We start from the raw sequence: 10,463 nt of genomic DNA, 5'->3' as shown, positions 1-10,463 counted from the left end.
CTCAGATCTCAGCCTCCTGAGTAGCTAGGATTACAGGATTACCACACCCAGCTATCTTGAACATTCTTGACTGAAGGTCTTACGGCTTATAAATCCCTCCGCACAGGCCACTTGCTGCCGAACACAGAGCAGAACTGGGCATTTGGACACCTTTCCAGGGCCCTACTTAGAGGTCTACTCACCTCTCTAGCTCGGAGAGGGGACTGAGATCTCTTTAGAATGAAAGAATTGTGATTCTTAGAAGAACCCTAGTAAAAAGCAATCCTAGCCACTCGCATTGGGTTTCATCAACATCATTTAATTTCTCTGTAAAAAGTAAACTGAATAACAACAACCAAAAAACTAAAAATAAAAAGAGAGAAAAGAAGAAGAAAGGAAAAAGTAAGATGACACTAAAAAGCCCATTACAGAAGCTGGTACTCGTCTTTGCAGATCTCAGGAGGACCAGGAGTACTGAGTACGATTTTCATTTGCCACTAGCTCCTTGAGACCTAGCTAGCCTAAGTGGGTCTGAAATGGGGCCTTGTCCTTGAGTCCACCTGCCTGGGAATGCCCCTAGGTGCCAGGCTCCCCATTGCAGTGGCTGCCCTCTCGGAATCGCACCTCGTTCTCCTGCCGAAGCCGTTGATTCTCTGTCCTGAGCCTCTTTACCTCAGCAGCCAGCTCCTCCACCTGGTGACGGGGCTGCTGGCTGGAGCCCCCCTGCCTCTGCTGCAGCCTCCGAGTCTCCTCCTCAGCCTGTGACAGCCGCCTCTCCAGATCCAGGTAGTCTTGAACCAGCTCCTGCTTGCTGCGGCCCTGCAGGCTCTCAGTGTGGTATCGCTCGTAGGCCTCAGAGAAGTCCCTCTGCTGGAACTCCCCATGGGCTAGGTCCTTCCTGTCACTGTCCTCTGCCTCACTTTCCCCACTGGAGCCTGGGTGGGACACCCTATGAGACACATCGAGGTTCGGTTCCTCTGGGTCACGGTCATTCATCAGGAACTGGGTTGTATTGTAGGGTGCCACTGGCTGGCCTTTGGCAAACATCTCCTCCCTGACTCGGGAGGCCCTCTGGCTTTGCCTCTCATCCCGCTGCTGCTTCTCAGCCCAGCTTAGCTCCAAGTAGGGCCGCCAGTGCCGCTTGCGCTTCGATGACCGCCTCCGGTGCTTCTTCCTGCCCAGCACAGCCCCAGAGGCACAGGCCACTATACACTGGGTTCTGGCACCCCCATTGCTGCAGCCTGGGTCATTGCGGATCCCTGCAAGATACTCATCTTCTGAGTTGCTCTCCTTATGGGCTGTCAGGAGCAGGGAACTACCATGGTCTGGAGGCTCTGGGGGTACCTGGGGGCTCCCTGGAGTGCCAGAGGCCTAAAGAAAGGGGAGAGAAGATGGATCAGAGACAGCTTGTCCTAAGGACAAAATCCATCCCTGCCTACCTAGCATAGAGTCAACCTTCCCATACCAGCTCACTTAGTTCCCCTCTGCCCTCTCACTTTTATAACTGTTTACCTGGTTACTCTCTGGCTCCCAGCCCTCCTGGTAAACTCAGGCAAGAGCAGTATTTTCCCTGGGTCTTTTGCTGCTGGTTATTTTAAAATATAAAATCATATTTATTTATTCATTATTTAAATGTATTTATTTGCCAGTCCTGGGGCTTGAGCATTGTCCCTGAGCTTCTTTTGCTCAAGGCTAGCACTCTACCATTTGTGCCACAGAGCAATTTCTGGCTTTTCTGTTTATGTATTACTGAGGAATTCAACCCAGGGCTTTATGCATGCTATGCACAAGCACTCTACCACTAAGCCACATTCCCAGCCTATTTTTTTTGGGGGGGGGGTAGTTTTTTGGAGATAAGCATCTCACAGACTTCTTTTGAACATAATCCTCAGATCTCAGCCTTATGAGCTTCTTAGGATTACAGGTGTGAGCCTCTGGTATCTGGCAAGAATAGGAACTTTGTAAATACTGTGAAAAAAAGCAGATGCTTAACCAAGTGCTGGTGGCTCATACCTGTAATCCTAGCTAGTTATGCAGCTGAGATCTGAGAATTTTGGTTCAAAGCCAGACCAAGCAGGACAGTCTGTGAGATTCTTTTTTTTTTTTTTTTTTTTTGTATTTTATTGTGGAGATAATGTATAAAGGAGTTAGAGTTACATTTGTCAGGTAGTGAGTATATTACTTCTTGAACATTGACACCCCTTCTCATGTTTTTGTCCCCCTTTCCCTCCACCCACCCCCTAGTCTGTGAGATTCTTATCCCCAATTAAGCACTGAAAAAGCCAGAAGTTAAGCTGTGGTTCTTGAGCAAAGAAGCTCAGAGACAGCACCTGGGCCCTGAGTTCATGCCCCAGGACCAGCACACATATGCACAAAAAGCTGGATGCTGGTGGTTCATGCCTGAAATCCTAGCTACTAAGAAGGCTGAGAATTGAGGACTGAAGGATTCTTAGAGAATGTGAGATTTGAAGCTAGATCAAGCAGGAAAGTCTGTGAGACTCTATCTCCATAAAACCATGAAAAAAACCCAAAAAAACCCAGAAGTAGAGTGGTGGACTCAAGTAGAAGAGTGCCAGCACTGACAGAAAAAGCTAAGAGCATCACAGGCCGTGAGTTCAAGCCCCAGTACTGGCATATGAATGAACGAACCAATGAATGAACAAATGAACCAATGAATGAACAAATGAATAAACTGGTACACTTGTACAAAGGCCCCATGCTTACCCTGCTGTCCCTGCCCAGAACATATCTTTGAGCTTTTTTTGCTGAAGGATGGAGTTCTACCATTTGAGCCACAGCTCTCTCTGGCTTTTTGGGTAGTTAAATGGTGGTAAGAGTCTCATGGGCTTTCCTGCCTGAGTTGGCTCTGAATGAGAGCCTCAGATCTCAGTTGCCTGAGTAATTAAGATTATAGGAGTGTGCCCAGCTTTTTTGCTTTTGTTTTGTTTTTGAGATGAGAGTTTCACTGATTATTTCAGGATATATTCAAAACTCATGATCCAGGGCTGGGAACATTGCTTAGTGGTAGAGTGTTTGCCTAGCATGCATGATGCCCTGGATTTGATTCCTTAGTACCACATAAACAGAAAAGTGGTGCTGTGGTTCAAGTGGTAGAGTGCTAGCCTTGAGCAAAAGAACAAACAACAACAAAACCCTCATGATCCTCCTGCCTCAGTCTTCCAAGTAAATAAGCTTACCAGGTGCCAGTGCTTCCCACCTATAATTCTAGCTATTTAAAAGGCTAAAATCTGAGCATTGCAGTTCAAAGCCAGCCTGAACAGAAAAAAAAAAATCTGTGAACTCTTATTTCCAATTAACCAGCAAAAAAAGTTAGAAATGGAGGTGTGGATCACATAGCAGAATACTAGCTTTGAACAAGAAGCTAAAGGGGAGCACCCTGGCCCCCAAGTTCAAGCTCTAGTACTGGCACTGGGAGGTGGGTGGGAAGAAGCCAAGGCTCCCAGGTATCTGCTATGATGCCCAGATCTGAACTCAAAAAATAACGTGTTAGCTAGGCACGATGGCTCACGCCTGTAATCCTAGCTACTCAAGAGGCTGAGATCTGAGGACCAAGGTTCAAAGCCAGGCTGGGCTTTGAGACTCTTATCTCCAATTAACCTCTAGAAAACTGGAAGTGGGGCTTGGCTTAAGGGTAGGGTGGAGGTCAGGAGTTTGGCCTAGTGGTAAGAGTGCTCTCCTGGCATGCATGAAGACCCAGGTTCAATTCCTCGGTACCACATACATAGAAAAAGCCAGAAGTGGTGCAGTAGCTCAAGTGGCAGAGCTCTAGCCTTGAGCAAAAAGTGTCCAAGGATAATGCCCAGGCCCTGAGTTCAAGCCCCAGGACTGGCAAAAAAAAAGGGGGGGGGGAGTGCAGGGCAGTAGCCTTGAGCTAAAGAGCTCAGGGACAGTGCCCAGGCCTAGAGGTAGGGCAGTAGCCTTGAGTTGAAGAGCTCAGGGACAGAGCCCAGGCTGAGTTCAAGCCCCGTGACCACAAAAATAAATAAATAATAACTTGTTGATGCTGCAGGTCCTTGTGCTCACTAAAGCAGACATTCTACCACTTGAGTCACACCAGTAACTCAGGAACAATAGGCCCCACAGTTGTATGGCTGATCCTGCTTCCAGCTGTTTGAATGGCTGACTTTTTCTTATCCTTTAGAGCTCAGTCTCATTGTCACCAGTTCAAGGAGGCTCTCTGTGACTATCCTACTTAAAGCAGCCCGAAGCTGGGTGCAGTGACTCACACCTGTAATCTTAGATACTCAGGAGGCTGAGATCTGAGGATCCTGGTTCTAAGCCAGCCCGGGCACTAAAGTCCTTGACTCTTATCTCCAATTAACCACTAGAAAAGCAGAAGTGGTGCTGTGGCTCAAGGGGTAGGGCCGTCAATAGCTCAGGGACAACGGCCAGACCAAGTTCAAGCCCCATGATCCACAAAAAAAAAAAAGGATCCAGCGTGGTTATAATCTTTACTCTGGAAGTGGAGATGAGGATTTCATTATGAACCTTACCCAGGCAAAAAAAAAAAAAAATCAAATGAGGCTTTTGTTTTTGTTTTTGGTGGGTTGTAGGGCTTGAACTCTGGGCCTGGGCACTACCCCTGAGCTCTTCAGGTAGCAAATGGAGGTGTGGTTTAAGTGATAGATTATCAGCCTTGAGCAAAAAAGCCAAGAATACATGGCCCTGAGTTCTAAGCCCCTGAATGGGCAAAAAATTAAACAACAAGCTGGGTATAGTGGCACATGCCTGTCAGCCCAGATATATAGGAGGCATAGGCAGGCAGGAAGATCAAGGTCCAAGGCTGAGCCCTTGACCTGAAAAATAACTAAAACAAAAACAGAGGCTTGTAATGCAGCTCAAGTCCTAGGACCTGAGTTCAAACCTCAGTACATACATACATACATACATAGGATGCAAAAGATGCTAGAAAAAGAGAGTACTTTTTTTTCCTTCTAAAATATAGAGGATAGAATGTGTTTATACCAGTTACTTTTCTATATGAGTGTTAGAAATAGGTCATTAACACAAAAGGATCAATTCTATTCTGCAAGCTCCAGGACTTACAAGAGATAGAAAGGATGTGTCCAGAGAGTGTCTGTTTATCTAAGTTGTGGTAAGGATGGGAGTTCTGAGTGTGGGGGGATGGGCAGTGAATTGCTCTAAGTGTGTGGTTTGGAGGATTTCTAACAATAACCAAACCATCACCCTCTTGTTTTATAAAATAGAACATTGGGCTGGGAATGTGGCTTAGTGGTAAAGTGCTTGCCTGGCATACATGAAACCTTGGGTTCATTTCAGAAAAAGCTGGAGGTAGCACTATGGCTCAAGTGGTAGCATGCTAGCCTTGAGCAAAAGAAGCTCAGGGACAGTGGCCAGGCCTTGAGTTCAAGCCCCAGGACTGGCAAGAATATTTAAATAAAAATAAAACACAACATGGCATCTGTGCATTAAGTCCATATAGGTGGTGGAGGGTGTATTGGGGAAATGTATTAGTTTTGTTGTTGTTTGCCAGTCTTTGGGCTTGTACTGAAGGGTTAAAAAGTTTTAAAACAGTACTTAGGGGCTGAGCACTGTCCTTGGGCTTTCTGAAGGCTAGAACTCTACTACTTGAGTCACAGCACCACTTTTGGCTTTTCTATATGTATGTGGTACCAACTAATCAAACCGGCACTGTACCACTCAGCCATTTTTGAAGTTCTTTTTCATGGCATATTGGGGTTTAAACTCAGGACCTCATGTTTGCTAGGCAGGTATGCTATCACTTGAGCTATAACCCAGCTCCAGCAATGTAATGAGGTCTTTGCAGCCCTAAAACAGTGAGGAGTAGATTACATGTGTTTTTCAGATTCTGAGGAGAACTTCAGGGCAAAGGAGGAATGTCACAGTATAAGAGAATGAGAGTAAGGGAATGAGTATGTGTGTGTGTGTGTGTGCGTTGTTACTTCATTTGCAAAGAGTTCATCAGTCATGAACAGCTTTTATTTTCATCAAACTGGGCCAACTAAAAGAGTTACTGTCATACCTAGAAGAGAGAAGGCCTTTTGGGATGAAGACAGGATGACTATTTGTGTGTCATGGTCATTCACTAGTTCTCTGCCCTTAGTAAATGTCTCCTAGTGATCCTTCCCCCAGTCTTACATTCCACCTCCTATCTGAAGTCTGGTCCCTCCACCACCATTACAATTTTTAAAGATAAGTTATGTGACCTGGGTGAGTTATCTGTCCTCTCTGAACCTTCTTGCCTTAACATGTCCTGAATCCCAAATAAGATAAATTCATGAAACACTAAAACTGGCTAGGTAGGGTAGGTCAAAGCTTCTCTGAACCAGGTATAGTGGCACATGTCTGTAATCCCAGCACTTGGAAGGTGGAAGCAAGAGGATCAGTTCAAAAGCAGCCTGGCCTACAAAGTAAGACTCTTGTTTAATAAAAACAAAAACAAAAACCAAAGCTGGGCGAGGTGGTTCACACCTGTAACCCTAACTACTCAGAAGGCTAAGATCTGAGGATCACAAGTCAAAGCCAGCCAGGGCACTAAAGTCTCCAATTAACCATCAGAAAATCAGAAGTGGCACTATGGCTCAAGGGATAGGTCGATAGCCTTGAGCCGAAGAGCTCAGGGATGACACCCAGGCCCAGAGTTCAAGTCCCACAACTGACAAAAACAAACAACAACAACAAAAACCCAAAACAAAAACATGGGCTTGGGCTGTAGCTTATTGGTAAAATGCTTGCCAACATGCAGATGACTTGAAGTTTGATCCCAAGCACTCAAAAAAATAAATAAATAAAATAATAATAGTAACAAAAGCTTAAGTGTGCCTCAAAACCTTCATCTATGGGAAATTGTAAGGATAGGAGATTGGGTAAGGAAAAACAGAATGATGGAATGATCTAGAAGAGAGCATTTTTTTTGGTTGGTTGTAGGAGTTGAACTCAGGGCCTAGGCGCTGACCCTGAGCCTCTTTGTGCTCAAGGATAGCACTATACCAGTTGAGTCACATTGCTACTTCCAGTTTTCTGGTGGTTAACTGGTGATAAGAGTCTCAGGGACTTTCCTGCCTAAGCTGGCTTTGAACCATGATTCTCAGATCTCAGTTTCCAGAGAAGCTAGGATTACAGGAGTGAGCCACTGGTACCTGGCAAGGTTTGGATTCTTATTGGCATTCTCTAAGAGCCTAGTATCTGTTTCTGTACTCTCTCCTGGGTTATTTCTCCTACTTATATCTCAAATTTTGATCACAAACTGTTTTTCTTGCTTAAGATTTGGTTCTCAGCCTGAACAAAATATATTCACCAAGTCCTAAAGTGTAAGACAATGTTCTCTTGGCAGAAGACCCTAAGGCTGTTTTTTTTTTTAATCTATTTTTATTTATGTATTTTTTTATTTTTTTGCCAGTACTGGGGCTTGGACTCAGGGCTTGAGCACTGCCCTTGGGCATTCTTCAAGGCTAGCACTCTATCAGTTGGCCCATAGCACTATTTCTGGCTTTTTCTATGTATGTGATACTGAGGAATAGAACCCAGGTCTTGGTCCATGCTAGCTAGGCAAGCACTGTACCACTAGGCCATGCTACTGGCCCCAAATATCTTACTCTTTTTTTTTTTTTTTTTGGTTTGGTGAGACAATATAGTTGAGGATAGCCTAGAATTCATTATGTAGCGAGAGCTGTCCCAGAGCTTCCAATCTTCCTGTCTCAGTCTTCTGAAGGAGTCACCCCACCAGCAACAACTCTTTTTTTTTTTTTTTTGCCAGTCCTTGGGTTTGAACTCAGAGCCTGAGCACTGTCCTTGTGCTTTCTCAAGGTTAGAACTCTACCACTTGAGCCACAGCACCACTTCTGGCTTTTTCTATGTATGTGGTACTGAGGAATCGAACTCAGGTCTTCGTGCATGCTAGGCAAACACTCTATCACTAGGCCAATCTCCCAGCCCTATTTATTTTTTTAATCTTTGCAGTACTGGGGTTTGAACTGAGGCCTTGTACTTGCTAGGTAGGCACTCTACCACATAACCACAAGCTCAGCCCCAAAAGGCCCTTAGTTTAAACTTGAGTTTGCAGGTGACATGAATTCTAGAAAAGGCATTTCAGCTCTCAGAACCTTAACTTCTGTGAACTGGAAATGAAGAACTACTAGGAACTGATGATTTAAAGCTGATTTGCTATCTTGCTTATTACTCAGAGCCTAATAGAGATTCAATTAAAATACTGGTTTTCCAAATCTGCCAGCACATCTGAGACAGGAAACTAGAAATGTCAGCTAGCAACTCCCATGTTCAGGGTACTCAGGTGACTTGGAGAAGCAGGACTTACCTTCACCTCCTCCAGGGCTGTTGGTGACTCTGTATTAGAGTTGGTCTGATTCACAGTGGCCATCTTCTGTTCCCAGTCTTTTTTTTTTTTTTTTTTTTATCAAATGCCTTTAATTCCTGACACCTGCTTTGAACAACAGAAAAACCTAAGGACAATTCTTAGGCTGCTCAGGAATTGTTTGCCCAGGCAGTGGCAGCCATTTTGTAGCCTTGAAAGCCACTTGCACAGCCTTTCCCCCTCACACCCCCCCATCCAGCAAGGGGCCATATAGAATTTAGGGGCCATCTTCCCAGTCCTGTTCCTCAGGCTTCAACTATACTTTCTCCTCTGAGAAGTCCCTGAGGCCTCGTGGGAAGATAGACCTAAGCTTTGTTACTCCAATAACCAACGGGGAAAGGGGATTGGGGGCTCCTGGCGGTCTTGACCTCAGCCCCACCTCCACCTCCTCCCCAGGCTAGGCAAAACCTTGGGAAGTTTGGCTAAGATCTGGGAGGAGCCTAGAGATGAAGCCATTTTGTCTTGAACCTTGCCAGCCTCCTTCCTCTCAAGAAGGGAAACGGAGGAAAAAGGTTGAGAGGACTGCACTACATGCAGTTGGGAAGGGAATCCAACTAGGATAAGGATGGGTTTATTGGGGAAGGGGAAATAAATCATGGAAGGGTTTTGCAAAGGTGGAACTGACCTACTTGCTGTCAGGATTATGCACACCACTACCTCTGTGTGTCTTTCTGTGCGATCGCCTGGCTGTGCGATTCCCAACGCCTTAGCCCTAACCTCTTACTGCAGTAGCAGCAGCTCTGTGCGAGGCAGCCGCTCAAGCACTAAGGTTGTGGGGGCGGGGGGTGGGAATGGAAACAGCCTAGTAGCGCAGTGTCTGCTGGGGATTGTAGTTCTTCCACATTGGGACAGCAGCCAAAGGTCGGGCACGTCAACAACCACACCCTAGAACTTCAAAACCCATCTGCCCTTGCGCGGGAGTCCCGCGCACACCACTTCATTTTCTGATTGGTCGAATCTTCTGCCAATATTTTCAACGTCGTTAACGATTAGCTGTGCGGAAGCAGAAAACGACTTCCCTCTCCCGAACTCAATTAAAGAGTTCATTGAGAGTGTTCATCTTTACGGGAGGTATAAAGTAGATCCGGCATCCAGGGGCGGGGCTTAGCGCGGAGGGATACCCAGCCCTTGAGGAAGGCGACGAGAAGATCGGTGGCCGCCACCGCCGCCATTTTGGGCTGGGAGGAGGCAGCGGAGGGACTCGCTGCGCAGTGAGAGCACCCCATGGGGGGTGGTCCGGGCGCGGGGAGAGGCCGGGCCGAGTGGGCTGCCTGAAGTGGCTGCGCCGGGAGACGTCGGGGAGGGATACTGGGGCGGGTACAGGTTGGAGTCTCCCCGGCGGAGCCCGGTACTCAAGCCGTCCCGGCAGCCCCGCAGCCTCGCATCTCCCGGAGAGCGGGGTTCTTTGGGAATTACCGTGTGTTTCCCGAGAGCCCTCCCCCAGCAGGAGAGAGAGACCACCGAGACGGGGCTCTCCGCTGCTGCGCTTGCACAGAGGCGTAGATTTGAGGCCGGACTCTGCCAAGGCCTCTCCTAGCACCCCTTCGCCCTGGGAACGTGGCGGCCCGGCAGGCCCGGCCTAGCGGGTCCCCCACGCTTGGCAGACGAGGTGGGCGCGACGCCGGGTTCCAGTCGCTGGCACCGCGGGGAAGGGCAGAGGTCGCAGCTCTGGGTGTCCCGGCGCCCCCCCACCCCCAGCCTCCCGGGCGGGGTGGCTCGCTGGAGGCTCCGGGGGCGGAGATCCGATGCAGAGTCCCCTCCCTCCCCCCACACCAGAGCCACCCTGCCACTCTGGCTGCGAAAAGTAACAAATCTTCGAACTAACTGTAGCAACCATGAGTTCCAGTGGGACCGAGTGGATGGCCGAGGGGGCCCACGTGGGAGCCTCGAGCTCCTCGCGTTTGGAGATCTCTGAGCGCGCCTGCCCTCCAAATTTCTCCCTTTCCACTCCTTGATCCCCAGAACGACATCGCCGGGCCACTTTTGGAAACCCCTACTAAAGTGTGCCCTGACAACTTCTCTGGAAAGTAGACATCAAAGGAATGGCGGGTGGGGTGGGGTTGCGGGTGTTTCTGCGTTTTGTAGGGTTGAGACATAAAATTATTCAGAG

General features: G+C 47.6%; 1 protein-coding gene across 3 annotated transcripts; it reads right to left on the bottom strand.

Moving 5' to 3' along the window:
• Positions 1-277: 277 nt before the first annotated feature.
• Hexim2 (HEXIM P-TEFb complex subunit 2) lies at positions 278-9,789 on the bottom strand. 3 transcript variants are annotated; one of them, XM_090350104.1, is made up of 3 exons: positions 9,770-9,789; positions 8,297-8,419; positions 278-1,350 (listed from the first exon to the last, which is right to left on the bottom strand). In XM_090350104.1, exons 2-3 carry the CDS (start codon positions 8,357-8,359, stop codon positions 556-558), a joined length of 858 nt encoding a protein of 285 aa, XP_090206230.1. In that variant the 5' UTR covers positions 8,360-8,419; positions 9,770-9,789; the 3' UTR covers positions 278-555. The 3 variants fall into 3 exon arrangements, with proteins under 3 accessions (XP_090206230.1, XP_090206228.1, XP_090206229.1); XM_090350102.1 differs by lacking the exon at positions 9,770-9,789 and adding an exon at positions 8,979-9,122; XM_090350103.1 differs by lacking the exon at positions 9,770-9,789 and adding an exon at positions 9,011-9,122.
• Positions 9,790-10,463: the final 674 nt, after the last annotated feature.

Source organism: Megascapheus bottae, chromosome 17 (genome assembly GCF_031878675.1).
Source record: "Megascapheus bottae isolate mThoBot1 chromosome 17, mThoBot2.hap1, whole genome shotgun sequence".
Taxonomy (NCBI): Eukaryota; Metazoa; Chordata; class Mammalia; order Rodentia; family Geomyidae; genus Megascapheus; species Megascapheus bottae.
The sequence above is the reverse complement of the archived record's forward strand: the minus strand, read 5'-3'. Positions and strand labels throughout refer to the sequence as shown.